The following is a 19941-nucleotide window of genomic DNA, read 5'->3' as shown; positions in this document are numbered from 1 at the left end:
GTAATCTGTATTTAAACAGATTTAAACTGCTTATTGAAGAGGTCCACCTTTTTAACAAATACCAGTTCTCAGTTCACAGCTGCCTTCCTACTCATGAGCACATAAAAATCTCTTATAGCAGTTATAAAAAATTCTTGATAGGAATTAACAACTTATTCAAATGCATCAGAAGTACATTTTTCAATATATATAAACTAGCAGCTACAAAAAGGATGAGCATAAGTGTTGAGAACTTCCACTGTCGTACAAAAGACATTTTTTAGGATCATCTCACTGTTTCATTTTCTGGAAACACAGAATACAGGTTCGGACCCACAAGTTATACATTTTTGGACCAGGCCATAATGGTATTGACTACACACTGAATGTTCAAAAATACAAAATATCACATGGAACTGATAGATAAGTATGGAAGTTAGTTCTAACTTTTAAAATTATTTTTTTTTTCAATAATGCTTTTCCATTTACAATTTTTTGAAAAATGTAATCCATTGTAAAGATCCAGGAAAAACAAATCCACACAGAGATAACAATATAGCTATTAAGATAAAGTTTGAAAAATGAAACAGAAAGGAAATCTTAAAGTAAAAGACAAGAAAAATGAAAAAAAATTGAAAAATGACCTTCCAGAAGAGGACACCAAATTTAAAACGTAAAAGCACTCTGGGGTGCTTGTTTGTAAGGGCTGAAATGGATCTCATCTATAGTACGCTACATCATTTTTCATGAGAATGACAGTAATGGCTTCTGCTATTAAAGCACTCTACCATTCAGAATAATACTGTTGCTTGTAAAAATCAAGAAGTGATAGACCAAATTTTAAATTCCAAATACATTTATGCAATGTTTGGCATGAAACCAAAAGAATGTAAAAAAAGTATTAGTTTTGTTGTTAGACACTATGAAAGCTAGCATTTTTTTAAACCAAATATAATTTAAATCTAGACAGGACAATTGACTTAGATGATCATATGGTGTGCGTCATGCAGCCAGAAAGAATGTCAGACACATTTACTGATGAATTTTTTGAACTTTTTTTTTTTTTTTTTTTTATATAGACACCAAAATAAGCAAAGAAGAAAAAAAAAAACCATTGCAAGTAAAACTCAGTTGTGGGTCACTCCAGTGACGCAACCTGAACTGTCAAAAGATATTATTTCCATGAAAAGCCTGATAATTACAGGGATAATTCTAGAGTTACTTTACTTTAAATGTACCCCAGAAAACAAGTTCGCTCTAAATCAAGATGACATTTCACAGGACAAAACAACTGTCTTGATGATGCTTACAAGGTTGCTCTTTCACAGGTAGTTTTATTACATGGCAAAACTTATTCTTCCTTAATTAGAAGAGCGATTCTACTGGATTTTTTTAAACCAAGTTTCTCAAAAGAAGTTTTAATATTAGGTACTAAAACGCCCAGATATTACATGCAAAGAAGAAAATTCACAAAACAGGTGAACTTGGAAGCTTAAATTGTTTAATATAATTGGCATCTAAATAAATGAACTGAAAACCACAACAGCCTACAGCAAATCAATTATTCTGTAAATTATTCCCTACTATAGCTCTAGGGAGCTGCAATCTCTGTTACATAAAATTCAAAACAACATTCATGTTTAAATAAAAAGAAAAGCCTCAATTATAAGCATTAACATACCAATCTAATTTGCAACTGTCACTTTTTTGTATTTAATAAATAAACTGTAAGATGTATCACAGATCAAATGGACAGCAATGAAAAACAGGCCATTAAAAAAGTGCATCTAGAGATACTGCATTTAAAGCCGTATTTTTAAAAGTACATTCCTACACTCTATTGCCAGTGATAAAGTAGAACCTCATTGATACTAGAAGGATTCTCAAAGAAAACAGTAGTAAGCAGAGGAATATGATGATGCAGAGTTGGGTCGACAGTAAAACAACTTTTTTCTTATTTAGAACCTATTAGCCAAGCAATTTCAACTATTAACTTGAAAAATAAAGTAGCAAATAATTGCAGTAAAAATACCTTGTTTAAAACCTAAAATTGTTAGGATATATAAATGCATTACTGATGGATATTTGTATATATTGCTAAAGATTACGTACTGAGCAAAATTAATACTTCAACTATGTTATCAAAATACTAAATCCTCTATCAGATAAATAATGCATTGCAAGGATTGTATTTAAGTTTCATCAGATTGTAGTGCTTGACAATATAAGCATATACATTTGTTTTGGAAATGAGTCTACTTACAACTGAGTCTGCATCTGGACACTCCCTATTGAAAAAAAAAAACAATTATAAAATGCACAAATTATTTTATTCATACAATTCTGGTACTTCCTTTAATATTTTCAATCAATTTGAAACACTGCATTTGATACTTTTGCCTCTCTATATCTGTTTAAATTTTCACTATAAACACTCCACTTTCAAGTGAATGCAATTTAAATAAAATCTGGAAGTTTATGCTCAAGACACCACAGAAGAAAAATTCAAGATAATTGCTGAAAAATCAAATGCACATCATGGTGAAAAAAAAATAATTTAAAAAAAAAATCAAGGGAAGACAGGAGTACCATGCTGTATTCTGGATAAATATACTCTAGGAGTCAAGTCTCAGTTGTTGATGTACACAATAAGTAGAAGTCACCAATCCTAACGAAATAGTCCACCCGCATTTCCAAAACATTTTGGACAATAACCAGTTCCCAAACAAATTAAGACTATTCTTAGAGGAATTCAGAGCTTCCCCCTTTTGGAATTTTGTTCTTAGTTCGTGTTTGTCAAGCAGTCGCAATCAAGCTTAAATGTAAAAACTAATGTCTTTAAAATCAGGTATGAAAACTTGCTAACATGGAAGCATTAATATGAAATTCAGTACAGCCTGTTAGGGAATTGACAGTGAGATGAAGGATCCTATCTCCTCTGAAAGGCCCCTCACAAAAGGAAACCTATGTGACCAAGTTCGTAATTATTGTAAAACTTATGTCCTAACTCCCTCTGGTGGCTGACCTGAATTGACAGCCACCGAAAGAGCTATTTTAAAAGCTCTTTTACAGCTCAAAGAGACAACGTATTAGATGTCTCTCAAAAGATATAAAACAGATTTTCTGACATCTCGTTCTAAGAAGTGTCTGTACTCAAACAAAGCAGCCTGAAGTCCATCAAAGTTAAGAAATATGAAAGATGTGAGGGCAACAGCAATGAAAGTAATTCAGTCATAATGAAGCATTTAAGAATTACTGAGCTAACATACTGCCAAAAGTAATGGCAGATCTAGTATCATTCAGAGAAACACCAACAGCACCTCCTAGGATCCGTTCTCAAGATGCAAAGGAAAATTCAATAGTTTGCAAATGCTGGTGAAGTGGAAAATGAGGATATCGAGTTTTAGACAGATGTGCTTTTACATCATCAGATGTATGATCTTTCTTTTAAGATTAAAGAACTAGGTCATGCTTCTGGTATAATGTAACATATTTCAGCAAATCGGGAGACTGTAAGGAAATTCAAGGATTGTAGATAAAAACTAAAACAACCAAATAATGCAAAGCAGTGACTAGAAAAAGAGGTGAAATCCTTGACTAACCTGTATAGCAATAGGTAATGGAATACACTGTGTATGGTGTTTCCCTGTGTAAAACCATTACTGGAAACAACATCCAGTTCAGTTGCCCACACTTTAAAAACTGTACTGATAAGCTGAAAAGCCTACAAACCATGAGAGTATCCAGATGTGGAAAGCCTGCCCTACACAGCCTCTAAACGGGATCATCAGATGAAGATTAAATCAGACAAAATTTAGACTAGCAATGAATTTTTTTAAAGATATCATAAATAACTTGGAATATTTTACTTAAGCACATAATGAATTCTGTTATTTATTTGTGATATTCTAGTTCACTTAGAAGTTACGTATTAATGCCAGAATCCCTGTAAAAGCATATGGTGTGTGTTAAATAGGAGGTCAAAGTCATGCAGTTATACTTCTTTCTGTCTGACCTCAGAATCTATTAATTTTTGTATTGTGTGTAAATACAGAAACAAATAAAACAATATAAATCAAATTTCAGTCCAACTTGTTGAAAGCGAGTCAAATTCTTTTCCCATTTCAGAGTAGCTGAGCTGATTTATGTTTTCTGATGACATCATTGTGCCATGTCAAGTAAAACCTCTGCAGGAAAGAACAGCTTTTAGAAAAGTATTCATATATGACAATGGATAAGCACACAAAGGTAGAATGTGTTTCACATAGTGCCAAAGCCATAGTTCTCAGCTCTCAGTGCCTAAGAAGATTTTCTTTCTGGTACAGGTCAAAGAAAAACATGATCTCTGCGTAAGGATACATTGAGCCATACACCTGGGAAGAGTTAATCTGGAGCTTCCAGGACTTTGCTGGCTGCAGAAGACTACTATTAAGAGTTCTAAATCTTTGCTGAGGCCAGATTACACTTAATCATCAGCCAAAAAATGGATGGAAGAAGATGCTTGGCTTGCAAGGAGGCTTATAACATACATGACATGAGATAGCTTGAGTGGTAGCAAAATGATTTTTTTATTGGACAAGAAAAGCTGACAGCTACAGAATTCAATCATACAACAGTACTCAATACTATCAAAATCACTACTTTCCAATTAAGTAAAAGCAAGACACAAAGGGCAGATGATCAAACATACTTTTTTGCTGCTATTTGATACTGCAGCAGTTTTAGATCCCAAAAAAGTGCAGTAAATAACCTTCCAGAGAGAATGGTTTACTTTTTAAAAGTGCACTAAAACTGTCTAAAACACTAATATCATCAAGTATTTATAACATCTTAATTATTCGAAACTAAACTTTTGTCAGAAAAAAGAATTCTTTGTAACAAAATAGTATTCTCAGATTACTGCTGAACAAAATCACACTATATACACTTGTCTCACCATTTACTTCAGCTTAATAAAATACAGGAGAGTAGGGAAAAGACTAAATCACAGAAAGAACAGAAATTTAGAGGAATGACTTAAAAAACCAACACACTGGATCCCTAAAGGCATCATGACAGAAAAAAAAGCATGGTTTAGAAGTGTTTCAGTATTAAAATCAAACATCAAAAGAAAAATAGCTAAACGCACTTTGTAAATGCAAATTATTAGCACCTGCAGTACTTAGGTCATTAATTTTTAAGCATTATATTAAAAATTAAGGTTGTTAATTTTTTTAAAAGCAATGTTGAAATGTATGTATGCAGGTATTGCCTCTGAGAATATTTTTATATTGCTAAATTTGTCAAACTGTAAGCTATTTTCTGTTAAATCAAATACTTCTGTTGAGAAATCACGTCCAGAAATTATGAAAAAAATAAATTGGAATATAGAGACCATAACTACCAATACATAGACTGCTACCAATCCATCTAAGAACTTTTATTCAAAGTTACTTTCTGGAGAGTTTTAACTCCTGGAAGCTACAAACCATGAGTCAGAATGATGGTCTTTCAGAAATGAGCATGGACATGATGTACTGAAAAAAACATTCAATGATTTTTCTGTCCTTCAATACTGCAGACAGAACTGTTTCTAACAAAAGAATAACTGAAGCTTCAGGCATCCAATACTATTGCCTGTACAGAGCTATTATTTCATTAGGAGTACATATGAAAATCACATTATCCACAATGTTCAAATGTAGAACAACGGAGAAATACTTACCTATGCACAGAAAAGAATGAAACATGAGTAGACTGCTATGAATACATTTATGTTCTTTCCTTAAAATCCTTAGTTACAAAAATCTTAAACATCTGTAACGTTTTCACATTCATAGCATTCCTCAAAACTTTTGCTAAACACTCTTTTTTTTTTTGTTAAACAAAGCTAATGTTTATCCCCATACTTTTACTGGTTTTCATACAAGACAAGGCTTCAAGATGGAAATATACTTACATAGATTCAGTATCTTTTTCTTTTTTCATGATTCCTGATAAACCAAAAGGCTTCCTCTTCCGTGGTTTTACCCCTAAGGAACAAACACTTTTCATTCAAGAATCAAAGAGAGAAGTATGTATTTAGAAATGTCAAACACTGGTGCATACCAATGTCAATAAATTTTAAATGCTGTCATAAGTGATACAAAAATACAACAGCAGAGGCAGGCATGGAGCCCAACTAAGGGAACGTTATTCCAATTTGTTGTTAAGTAACATACCAATCAAAAAACTAAATCAAAATATGGTTAAACACATTAATAACATAAGTCCTTATAAAACTGATTTGCATTGGATATCCAACTCTCCAAGCTGGGTATGCAGAATGTAACTTTTTTTTTTAATAGAAAATGAGTGTACTGCCAGTTTTGAGGAAAGGGACTCTGCTCACAAAAACTCAACAGGAGCTATTGCTCCAGCCCATCCTGAATAGCCAATGCACTTGGATCAGAAACTGAACCCTGTCTCCTCCTAGCTACTGCAGTTCAACACCCTGTTCTTACAACATTCAGTTCTCAGTAGCTGCAAATCCCTGTCTCTCCTAAGAAGTAGGATCTTGGTCCTGTAAAAAAAGAGAACATCTCTTGGCTTTCCAGCTGATGCAGAGTTTGTGACTTCCCAGTGCTGCAGCCAGGTCTGTGGCTGGCTCTCACTGAGTCTGGAACCATGCCCTCCTCTGTTGTTTCCTCCCCATGCTTAGCACTAGATACATACAGCTATACTACATAAAAAAAAAGTTTGCTTTCATATGAGTTTAATGTACTAAAATTAAAATACATTTAAATATTCCATCAGACTTGCTGCCACGTCTGCTTCTCTCCCCAGTTTTTGGCAAAGTAGACTGCCAAACAAAATTACTAAGTGCAAGCATCTGAGCCAACTAGTCTACAATTTTGTTTTGATGTAAGATACTACTGACAGCATGCTTTTGAGCAAAATGGTGGAAAGAAATTGGTTTCCAAAATTTCAGTTCAAGTACGTCATTAAAAAAACCCATTATATTCCCCTTTACAGAAATACATTACACAGCACATAAGGGATCTCTCCACTCTTAGAAGTTTCCAGGGTTAAATAACTCAAAACTTCTCAAATCAGGTAGCTGTAAACTCAGACATATCTCATATTTCAATAGCGACAGAAATTGCTCCAAAGTAATTTTTAAATGCTAGACTGGGCTTTATTTTCTTTCTGCGCCTTATGCAGCCCACAATGACAAATGGACCATGAGAGTAGTTTCAGAACATGGATCCTCTTTGTTTCAGTCAAAAAAGATTTTAAGTCTCAACTGCATCTGGCAACTTAAAAGTTGTTGGCTGCTATAGCTATACTGTCAAGTCCTCTATCCCAAAGAAATATGTAGCTTATGCAAATAAAGCAGTTCTTAACCACTTAAAACAATCCCCTAAGCAAAATAAGCTACACCAACAAAGGCAGGCTTTGCGACCATAACGGTTCATTACACTTGGTATAATTAACGTGGTAACAATGGAAAGAGCCTGGGCCATGTTTTGACACATGTAAATTAAGTTACAACACAGTCATAAGTGAACTAAATCCAAACCTCTGCAAAGACAGGGTCTTTGCTGAAGTATATATAAGAAACATAAAAATTATGTGAGCTCTGTGTATTAGGCTTATGAAGTATTGTAGGTCTTATTTTCATTGAAGTTTGCTTCTCAAAAGGAAAACTGGTTTTTAGTCTACTGGAGTACTATAAAGTTACACAGATTCACCCACTGAATACCATTCACTCCACAGCTCAGGTCCTTATCCACAGCATTCTTGTGGAAATAACTATGCTACAATAACTCACCTTCAACCGCACTGGATGTGTTACACTCTTCAAATTCAATAGGGCCTTAAAGAAATGACAATGAAGATAAAGATAAGGTCAAATTTAATCTATTTTAACAGCTATTAATATTTCTTTCAAATACTGGATAATCTAATCATAAATGTAGGTGGTAACTGAAAAGCAGAATTACCCTGTCAACGGTCAAATGGATTGAAAAATCATAACATGTACAGCAAATCACTAAATATTTTCACTCTTTCATACTGAAAAATTAAAATATTAGCAAACACTGTCTAAATACAAGTCAATTACCTATGTTATTACAGCCACATGAAACATTTTTGTGCAGTTAAGTACCTCAAATGGTTCTATTAGCAATGTAACCCCAGTATGTATTATTTAACTCGAATGCAAAAATGTGTTTGACTCAGTTAAAACTCTACATTTTGATAACACTTCTCAAAACTGCAAATGGAAAAATTTATGCTTATGTCAAACAAATAGAAAGAAGAAAGACAATTGAGAAGCTGACGAGGTAACTCAATACCAACCAATGTTAAGCAAATTGAATTATTTTAGACATATTAGACTTAACAGCAGCCTTACAGTACCTGAAGGGGGCCTACAGGAGAGATGGGGAGGCACTCTTTACCAGGGAGAGTAGTGATAAGACAAGGAGTAATGGGTATAAGCTAAAAGAGGGTAAATTTAGACATTAGGAAGAAATTTTTCACTGTGAGGGTGGTGAGACACTGGAACAGGTTGCCCAGAGAAGCTGTGGATGCAACATCCTTGGAGGTGTTCAAGGCAAAGCTGGATGATGCTTTGAGCAACCTGGTCTAGTGGAGGGTGTCCCTGCCCATGGCAGGGGGGTTGGAACTTGATGACCTTTGAGGTCCTTTCCAGCCCAGGCCATTCTATTATTCTATGAAAATCTACCAGCTATTTTCTTTGAAATTTTGAAGACTTCTAATTTTTTTTTTTTTAAGATGCGCTCAAAGTAATGACTTGTATTTATTGTAATTAAGACTGAGTCTGCAAAATTTTCCTTACCAGTAAAAAAAAGATCTGAGTGCTTGTAAAACTAGCAGCAGGCTGAGAATGTGGGACTAGAACACATCAATATCTCATTTATCATAATGTAATTGTTTGGCCTCCAAATGAAGCTGTTGAGAGCAGAATATCAAAAGACCAATCTCAAATGGCAGTCTTAACTGCCCTTTAAATTTCAATTATTGAACAATTTAAAATGCAAGTTTAATTATTCAATATAACAAGACAAAATAGAAATTCTTAACAGCTCTCTCATTCTACTAAATATTGTAAATACATAGGCATTTCCTTTGCTCTCCACTAAAATCACAGTAAAACCAAATCAGCGTGCTCCACAAATCAGCAAATCTGGGAATCTCACAAAACAAAAACCAGCATAAAACATCCAGAAAAACAGATTTAGAGAACTGTAGTTATCTTTATCCCCACAGTAATTTCATCAACATTTTATTTGAGGAATTTAAACTCTATTGTTCAAAATAAATTGAGCAAGAAATAAAAAAAAAAACCCATAAAACATAAGCTGAAGAACAAATCCATTATTTCTTCACTGCACTTCAGACAATAACATTTTTCATCACTTTGCTAAGGATTCAACTACTTCTGTTTCTTGCTTCTATACATATTCCCATTTGGCCAGGAAAAAAACCACAAAAGTCAAACCAACCACAAAAGTCAAACCAACCACAAACACTCATCCCCAAAATAAAAATAGAAGGAAAAGACTGTAAACAACAGAGACTTAAACATATTTTTAGAGAAAAACAATACTCAATTTTTTCAGAATACCATCTTTTTCCTTACCCTTTCCAGCTACTAAGACTGATCCCCAGACTTTTAAAACATTTACTCTAATGATTAAAACAAATATTCAAGGATCAAGTAAAACTCATCCTTATTTCATATCAGCATCTTTAACTTTGACCTCTAACAGAAGCAGAAAGCAAAGATTTTCTTGAACAAGATATTCGAGTTGCTGTAATTTGTCCATTACACTTGCCTAACACTTGTCTTTGAAGGTGGGTTTTTTCACAGTCTGCTAAACTTTTTATTTGAAGACACAAACATTCATGCTTAGTACAGAAATGCACAGATATTAAGATCAAATTAGCTTTTTCAATTAGATTTAACAAAAGCTGGTTTACACCCCAAAAATTCACTTCACTTTTCCCTATAAGAAAAGAATACATTGTTGCAAGACTATAAAATGCAATCTGAAAAAAATCTGTTACTGGAGAAATGCTGGAGCTAGTAATGAGATGGAAGCTGTGCAAAAAAATTCATTAAGCAGGTCCCACTTTTCACTGAGGTCTACGAAGTCATCTTGGAAATTTAAAATAAACTTTCTTCTTACTGATACCTATTACCTTATTTTATTCTTCACCAAAATGGCCAGAGTTATCACAGAAGACCCTGCTCCCCATATGTGCTCTCTTTCCTTCCAATTTACTAGCTGCTTTACTGCAGGAAAGATAAATAACAATCACAAAACCAGCATTTTCTTACAATAAATTCTGTGAACCAGTTACAATTCAAAAGCATCTTTTGATCCTAGCTTATTTTTGTACTTAACTCAAATTTCTACAGAGCCCTTTATCCTTCAGAATATCAGAAGTTCAAGATGACAGCGGCTGTCCCCACTGAATCCACAAACATTAAAAAATTAAGTTCAGCATTTTCCTCCAATGCGTCAAAAGATGTTTGCAGTTTTTTTATAATTTGTATTTAGCCCACCTCCACCAATATAACACATTGCATTATTTGCTTGCAGCAAAGGCAAATTTATACATTTTGCCCTTTCAAGTGAAGCGGAGTGAAATTTGTAGTGGTTTATAATTTTTTGTATGAGTTTTGTTCTGTAACTTCAGATCTCTCAACAGTTCTGCTTCCTAAAGTCCTGCTGTAGAGAGTACCATATTTTGCTCAGGGAGTAGTATTTTTAAACCAAAATAACATTACAGAAATAGACATTTTCTGTGGTGCTCTGTGGTGAGCCAATTTAGAAAACAGGATAGCTCTAATGAGCTTTTGGTAACCCACATAAACAGCTAGAGTCTCCTGTGGGCAGATGTCTTTGTGCTCAAAGAGGTAATAATGCTGCAGCCCAGCCAGAAGTGTGTACTGTGACCACATTGTCTCCTGACAGAACCAGCTGCAGTCTCCTAGCCAGCCAAAAGGCCTTAGGCACACATATTGCTTTGGAAGTATAGTGTCAATGAGGAATTTGGACACTTTCTTAAGGAGTTCCCCTGCACTGTTCACTGTACTTCTGTATATGGAACCAAAGTATCTGCACTATCACTGCAAAAAACTCTCAACCACCATAACACCTATCTTTCTGATTTCTGATTCCTTAATCATGAGATAGTACAGTCAAAATTTCCCAGTGGGTTGTCCTGAACGGAGATTGCCAGGCAAGTGATAGATATAGATGGAAGCCAAGCACACAAACTAACCTGCTGGTATCACAATAACTTCTGTAACAGCTACATGCACATTTGAATGTAGATGTACTACCTCTTTCTTCTGAGGCAGAAAAGTTTTCTTAAAAGACTTGTGCCCAACAGTTGAAGTATAGACAAAGGCCAACAATGATTTCAGCTCAAAATCTGGAACATTATAATGGCCATAATTTCTGAAGCAAGTATACAGATTCACTGTCTATTGCAACATCCACAGAAAGGAAAGCAGTTGTTTCACATTTAAGAATTGGGGACTGAAGTCATTCCCTGAAGCAGTCTGCCACATGGCAGCCCAAAGCACCAAAAAGGACCATCTACATGTTGCCACACTGCAATAATTATGATAATAAAGATGATAATAATTATATTCTGCAGTACTACAGTCAAAGCATGGAGATTTCCTTTTTTCTTTTTCTCTTTACAAGACAACAATGTGAATTGAGAAGAAAACATATTCTCAAGCATTCATATGAACACAAAATAAAAGCAGCACTGTAAAAATAAAAAATACATTTTAAGACACTTATTGGAGAAAGTAAAAAGTTAAAGCTGAGATCTAGTCCAACCCTAGCGAAAGTCTCTGAATTAATGTTCTGTTGGGTTAAGCATGGACAGTTTCAGGCTTAAGATAACTTTTTTACAGTCTGGTTTGCCTGTTGTTACTTGATCCATAGAATGGTAACTATGGCTTAACCATCTCAAATACCTGTACATAAATTTGAAAGTATTTGTCACTGTACACATACAGAATAGAATAAAATAATACAGTGCATAAATGAAGGTTAGCCTTTGTAACAGAAAGAAATAAGCATATCTTGTGAGATTTTCAGCTACAATACATACCTAGCTATGAGGATGCTAATGAGAATGTAGCATTCTGCAAAGGGAGCAAGCATCAAAAATCAGTAAGCTCCTCTAATTGTATGTAAACATTCCCACCAAGCATCATCCTAAAGAAATTTCCAAGGCAAGCTGCTGCAGCTCACAGCATTCTAGCAGCCAGGACAGATAAGGACATGAAGAAAAGGCAAATGGATGATGGTTTTACAGACACACGGATGCAGACAGCTGTTATTTGTCAAGAGACTGAAGCAAACAAATCAGGAGTGGGTCAGTTCTCAGGCTCTTGAAAATGAGGAAGCTTTGGTTTGCTATAACACAAAAGGCAATTTGAATAAATGGAAATTTTTAATTTTAATTAATCTAATAACTTAAAATAAGTGGCATTGGCATAAATTAAGCACCAGTGAGTCTGCAGCTTGGAATGCATCTCCTAGACTGCTCAGAAAATACATGTACTTTTTTTTAAGAGAGGCATGTGAATATGTGAGCTTCATGACACTAAGAGGCAAAGTGGATGGCTAGCAATAAGAACGTGCTGATTTTATTCAAAGATGAATGAAGAATACGTAATTGCTCTGTAAATTATATTACAATATCTACTACATATTCAGCCCATGTCCAATGGAACAGTTTTTTCAGAATCTACACAAGGCAACTACAGAAGAGAGTTTATAAATAACAACCTTACACCTGCTACTTAATTTATCTACAAAGTGACACTAATTATCTTGAAGACAGTCAGGTTTGTTGTCAGCTGTTGAAGAGAGTTACAAAAATCTATCTCCACAAAATCCTAGAGATTTCTAACCTATCTGTATACCTCTTACACAAAACCTCTGTGAGGGAGACACTGGGAGAACATTTTGCTAAGGTCAAAACAATAAAACTTTTTTCACTTTCCTCCATAGAGGGGGGAAAAAAAGTTTTACTGTTTGGATTCTTAAACAAACAAGGCAAGTACAAAAGCCAACTACTATTACTAGGAAGGAAAACATAATATTATGTCATACCCTGAAAAAAAGCCCCCAGTAAGTATATCAATGAACTGGAAAATCCTGTGGAGCTAAAAAGGTAAACAAATCAAGAAGTCAACAAATCAATGAAAAACTGCTTTATATCTGCATCTGGTTTTGGAAACTATTTCCTTCCTAGTTTAAGTGGGGGTATGCATGACAGAAAGAAATGTTATCCCACCCAAGCATATATTTTTATTAACTATGTTTAATTTTCAATAAGTGGGAACACTCAGACACTCAAAAAAATAATCTGCCCTTCCCCCCATCCCAAGGAATCCCTTTACACACATGCATGCACACGTATAAACATTAACATATCTGTTTCAAGCAAAAGCTTTTAAAAAAACCACCATAAATCTGTACTTGTAGTTACAAATATGATAACAAACCATATTACTGTTTTTGATAAAAACAAAAGTTTTTCTCTTTGAGTGTAAATCATGCATGAAAGGAAGACAATTTTTTTTAAACTGCATATGCTTCACATGCTGCTTCAAATGGCAAAGCTTTGCGTGCCTGGCTCTGTGCTAGTTGACAGCTCAGCTGGATATCAATGCACACTCTGACCCCCCTTGCAGCGTGTCACTTCTGAATTGTTTCCGCAGTAGAAAGTTTATTCAACCTCTCTCTCAAATTCAGTGGACCGACCATCATTCTGCTATTTAATCATAGCAGAACAGGTTATTTTTCTGACACCACTAAAGCCAGACAGCAATTCCTAATGAACAGCTTGATACAAGTGGAATTTCGACTGGTTTAGCCTCAATTAATTCTGCTGTCAAAACAAATGACTGCTTTTAGTGTTTAGATGTTAAGCTGCATCACAAACGTCAATTTTGTATGTACACAAACATATAAGCAATCTTTTTCTTGCTATCATCTGATTCTGTGACATGTTTACAAAAAAAATTCAAGCTTTCAAATTCAGAAACCAGGAAATGAGAAAATATTTTCTCAACATTACTGTTTCTAACACTAATTTCTCATTTTTATTGCCTGTCCAAAAAAGAAAAGTGATTTTATAAAAAGATAGGAGACTCTTATTTTTCCCTGCTGAAGGATTTCTTATTCCAGATTTAAAAAAAGAAGAAACAAAACAAAATTTAAGCATAGCTTACTCGTAGGAATGCAGACTAAAGATGAATGGCTGTCACCATCTTTAAGGTAAGTAACATATTTGTGACACATTTATCATGCTAGTACCAGACTGCCGCAAACAAACATTAGTTTGTGGATTTGGTCAGCTCTCCTTTCCCCAAAAGAGGATAAGGGACAGGAAATACAACTGGCCTGTTAACAGGACAATCTAAGGGAAAATACTGAAATAATACTGGTAAAACTGTATCCTTTAACCTAATTCTACAAATACACAGTTCCATCACAAATTACTGAGCTTCTGACTACTCTATGTTACAACCTTAGGCTTACATATCAGCCTAGCTGATATATAGCCTCTCGAGAGGCTTATGACATGACAAAACCCTCCTTTTTTAAAAAAAAAAAAAAAGTTGAAAAAATAAAGTTATAGCATGGCAATAGTAGTCCTTTTGAAAAAGAAAAGAGGTGACGGTGGCAGCATAAATAACTACAATTATCAGTAACATATGTAGCACTTCCAAGGAAAGTATTTTTTTAGGTGATGAAATTAACAAACAAGGAGAGCATCCACTAAACAAACAATCAGTTCTAACCCTGATTATGTTATGAGGCTTCCAGCCCTGCACTCAGTTCACCAGATCAAAAGAAACATTATTCATCTCTGGCTCTTCTGGTACTGTGGGTACAAGCTCCATTAATACAGCAAGCACACTGCTCTCATGGGGCAGTACTTCCACGTGGCTTACAGAGTAAGAACAAAGCGAAAAAAGGATCAAAATCTGAGCAGCTTTAAAATAATTGTTATCAATTAAGATAGCCATCAGCAACAAGGAGATTTTTTTTTCCTTTAAACTAAAAAGGTGGAAAACACCTTCAGTTGCAAAGAAGTTAATTTTTATTGCTCAGGTAACACAATAATTTTTTGCAAGAGTCATTAAACACCTACCTAAGGCAAAGTTTCAAGTTAGAGATCCCACTAGCCTGCAACACCTGAATATGACAACAAACACTGTAAGTTTCAGCTGCAATTTATGAAAGCATGAGGTCTGTGAGTAGCAAAATTAATGTCAGCTAAGACACCAATTTCCAGATCGCTACATTCCCCAAGTCCCATCCTCCACACCACTCCCAGCCCCTTTTCTCATCCTTTTCTACTGTTCCCCTGCTTTATACTTCAATTTCATCCCATATTTTCTTTCTGGCTGCATAAACAACAGGATGTGAGATGTAGGTGGTTTTGAACTATCCACAGGCTAAGTGGCTGGTCAACATAAACGCGCACATACAAAAACACACTCAGCTGTCTGCTGACTCTCCAAATTAGTAACTTGCATCACTACAACTGCCTTTCCTTTGCATGGCATGACTAGTTTTGGTCCTCCTTCTCTACCCAGCTTCTCATTTTTATGAGGTCTTTGCAACCTCTACTTTTCCATCAAATTGGGTTGAAAGCAGCAAAGTCTTGTTAGCAAAATCTTGTGAATGCTTTATGTTGGTGTATGAAAACACTAAGAAGCAGCACAACAGCATAAGCCTAGTCTATAAGTATCCGTAACAAATGGCTCTGCCTGATCGCATGGTGCATGATTAACCTGCTGAAGGCAGAGCATACAAGTATGCAGCGATGAAAGAAATGCACAGATATATTCACATATTTGTCATCTTACAGAAGTGTCAGCTAAGATTTGGGAACACTGTAAATACATTAAATTATAGCCCTCATCTTTAAAAACCTCTTCAAAATTAGTTTCTTTGTAACAGTCACGCATCATCCCTGTAAACTAAAAGGGGTATGGTTTCTTACTAAAGTTCTGAACTTAAACCCATGAAATCGTCAGAGGTTAAGATGTTTAATGGAACCATTTCCTAAAGAGAAAAACAAGGATCATACCTTTTGTAGTATACAGAATTTTTCAGACAGAAGAGTCTTTTTTCATTAGACAAAATCCCCTCAGTGGGACCATATTCCGGCTTTGTAGTGCTCTGAAAGTGTTTTCCTACTTACTTGCACAGAAGATTCACTTGGCAGGGAAAGGAAGAAAAGTATACGTGGTTAACCACCTCTCCACCTCAACTGTAATATGGGAAGTATTAATTGCATATGAGTTTCCACTATGTGCCATCAAAAAGCAAAGAAAGTCAATGCGAAATTCTTCCTGGTGTGCTTTTTCTGCAGCTAACGGTGAGTATGAGACACTTACTTGTGGGGGGTGAAAGAGGAGACTACAGGAATAACATTGAGAGACATGTTATTAAGGATTACCACAAGATCCCCCTTCCCCACATTTATGCCCAAAGAGCTACTCAGACCCCAAGACAGTGTAACTTTGACCTTGAAATACATGTCAGCATTTAAAGACACAAAATGTGCATACTATTATCCAATATTATCCATAATAGTATCCAAGTCAGTGGTTGCAAAGAGGGCAAACGCATGAGACATGATGTGGATTTTCTGCTCCTCTCTGTTCCTCCTGAACTAGGCTATCAAAGATTATACAGAACTACACAATACTCTGAAGGATTGTATCAGCTATGACTGTAAAACAGAGAGGAACTCTGAAACTAAATTCCCAAGGCTTAGGAAAAAGTTCAATGGTAGTAACAGCATTTCTTATAATGTTTTCCTCAAAAGAGCAACCAATAGAGAAAACTCTTGAAAACAAATACATTTAAACACTAAGGAATTTAAATTACAAACACTATAAATAAAAGATCAGCATTTGAAATTTTATTGTTAAGGTTAAACCTGGGCTTAGGTTTGTGTGGCTAACTTGATTAGCTGCTGCTTAGACACTTTCCTTTCTCCTGCCCTCATACTATTCAGGAACAGGTCAAAGGGTACCCCACTGTACTTTACATTGCCAAAACGCAGACAAATCAATATCCATCATTTAAAATGGAACTACTGACACAGAAGGCCACCCAGGTATTCTATAACAATTAAGACAACAACAAAAAGATAATGAAGACAAAGCAGAAAAGATCCTGCACTTCCCGAGAACCACTATGGACACACAAGGTCAAATACAAGTCAAGTGACAATTCATTTTCAAATGCCAGAATAAATATCTGTGTTCAAGAAAGAATATGACACAGAGACCTAGTTGATCAGACAGCCAATTCAATGCAGAAGTTGCCCAATGGAAGTTGTGCTGGTACAATGTACTATCCCATTGCAGAATTATGCCAATGAAATTATGAGTTAATTAGAAACAAGACCTTGTGCAACTAGTGACCACTAATACTGGATTGATTACCATATGCACAGTTTAAGATTTATTTCAATTTTATTAGAAAGGTAGACTATTAGACAAGCTAGGTAGTTTTGAGTTTGTTTTTAAGTACAACTTTAGCTTCCTGTGTTTGCTTCCCTAGTTTAAAAACCACATTGTTCTTACAAAACCTTGTGTTACAAAACTCAAGCTTTTGTTTTTCTCTAACATTGCAGTTTACTAAGAATGAACTAAATATACAGATGTTTATAAATAGGTATCCAAATATTTCCAGATTTCAGAGTTTCATTTCTTGTAAGCTTTATCTTCTAATAGAAAAGATGACAAAGAAAAGGATACACTTCTGCCTTCTAATTGTGCTCAGTACCCTTCCTGTTAAAATTTCATGTTTGAAAAAGCCATTTAGCTAATGGTCTAGTTATTTCTGTCCAAAGAACATTTCCTATCTTAAAAGAAAAATATGCCTCCAATAAATAAATTAAAAACCTCAAACCCTTCCCTCAACATTCATTCCATATAAGGTTATGCTACTTTATGTAACTGAAATACATCTCAGTATGTTATTCTCATTCTCAGGTGTTTAAAAGCTCTTCAATATATTTTTTTTCTTATCATAGTAGCACCTATCCTGCATACTACTGCATTTTCTGATGAAATGCACCTAATTAATATATTTTTCCTTCTTAAGTTACTGAAATGGACATTGCTTTACTCCCACAGCTCAGAAAAACTATTTGTCTCAGGCTGCAACTGTTTTTGTTTGTTTGTAGCAACAAAATTCAAGAGGACCCAAGAGTACTTAATCTTACTGAGTGTCCAGGATCAAATACCCAGCTTTTGCCCTGTTGTATATATAGATGTTGTCTAAGGTATTTACATCACTGCTACTAGTCTTCCCACTTGCATTAAGAGACCTTTTGAACAAAACCTGTCCAGTTATAACTCTCCATACTATTAAAAATAAATAAACCACAATCTAAAACAAATCTGTAACTTATGTATATGTAATGACTATAAGTCTAAAATGTCAAATAAGACTTCCTAAAGTCGACATCAGCTTTGGCAGGTTTGTTGTTTAGGAAGGAACTCAACTTTTGCATGGAAAATAAAATAGGCACCTAAGACAGGAATTAGGACACATTTGTTGGTACAGCTCTTGAGCTTGCAGCTCCTCATTGAAAATGAGCTCTACAGCACAGGACCCTTAAGTATTTCTTTATCTGCCTCAAGCCCAGCTTCTCATAAAAGTCCTCAAAGATATCCACACTTAATTTCTTCCATTAACTTCTGAAATATAGCAATGGTCTGACATTCTCTATGAAGAATACTTTTCTGAATCCCTTCGATACTGTCAGTGTTGATAAACTAAACTCATTCCTTAGAGTACATTCTGCGCAGAATTATGGGTGGGAGCAGGCTTTGAGAAACTGGAGAAGTTCGGGCTATTTATGCACCTAATCACAAATGTTGGCAGCATTATATTCACAATATTTACAGAAAATATAAAGAAAATCATTTATAAGAACATAAAATAAATACCTGCTTTGGTACACTTCCTTGTGGAAAAGAAGCTCAAAGATGTCATGCAGAGCTGTTCAAAAATTAGTATTAACCATTTTCAGTGTTTATTTCCATCTACTTTGTTGCTGTTTACTGTTCCAGAAAAACCTTTTTATAAGCGGTATAAACCATTATGTTATCAAACAAACCCACAAAAAAAAAAAAGCCACACCCAGCACTGTTTCAAGTCTTTCTCTCAAAGCAGAGTTCACTATGCAATTACATAAGAAGCTCATAGCTTTGATCAAAGCAAGCTTCAGTATTCCATGGCCCTTGTTTTGCCTCTCAATCTCTGGGAAAGGACTAACTTGTTTCTAAAATTTCTTAGGAATAATATAGTTATTCTAAACCCCTTCCCCCCCTACTTTATCCTGTTCATCTAGTACATCTCTTTATTACATGGAAAACATGTAGTTTAACACAACACACTAAATAGGAATATTAACATGGAGTGAGCACAAGTGTGCATTTACAGTATTTGCACTAGCTTCGCAGTTGCAGTGCAGCTCACTCTAATGCTCTTGCATGAAAAACACATAAGCAGTATACTCCACAGGCATTTAGGACTAAAATGACCACATAAACAATCAGGAAAGATAAGCATTGATAGCATGTCATAAATTCACACCAAACTTTGCACTAACCCACCACCACTGCCAACAGACAGCCATACAAAACATTATTCTAATTAAATTATTAATAATTCAGTTGAATTCACTGAATCAGAAATTAGTTGAAAAGCCTAGGTAAAATTTGTTTTTTAAATGTTTACTAAATTGAAGCTTTAATGCTTTATGATTTTGGTAACAGGCGATGCTGGCAGCATTAACAACCTTGTAAGTAATAGAGATTAAACTGCTTTGCATGCCATCCAAATAGTAACATTATGGTTTATCATCAGTTTTGCTGCCTGTGAAAAG

At 34.9% G+C, this 19941-nt stretch overlaps 1 protein-coding gene across 2 annotated transcripts in view; it reads right to left on the bottom strand.

Moving 5' to 3' along the window:
* FCHO2 (FCH domain only 2) overlaps positions 1-19941 on the bottom strand; it is an 82113-nt gene that overhangs the window by 37098 nt on the left and 25074 nt on the right. For both annotated transcript variants that reach the window (XM_010088181.1, XM_010088182.1), the window contains 3 exons: positions 7772-7816; positions 5918-5990; positions 2243-2267 (listed from right to left, as the gene is read on the bottom strand). In XM_010088181.1, the coding sequence (XP_010086483.1) occupies positions 2243-2267; positions 5918-5990; positions 7772-7816 (143 nt within the window). The remainder of the gene's footprint in view (positions 1-2242; positions 2268-5917; positions 5991-7771; positions 7817-19941) is intronic.

This window comes from Pterocles gutturalis, unplaced genomic scaffold, assembly GCF_000699245.1.
Source record: "Pterocles gutturalis isolate BGI_N339 unplaced genomic scaffold, ASM69924v1 scaffold2397, whole genome shotgun sequence".
Lineage (NCBI taxonomy): Eukaryota > Metazoa > Chordata > Aves > Pterocliformes > Pteroclidae > Pterocles > Pterocles gutturalis.
Note: the sequence above shows the minus strand (reverse complement) of the source record. Positions and strands in the feature narration are given on the sequence as shown.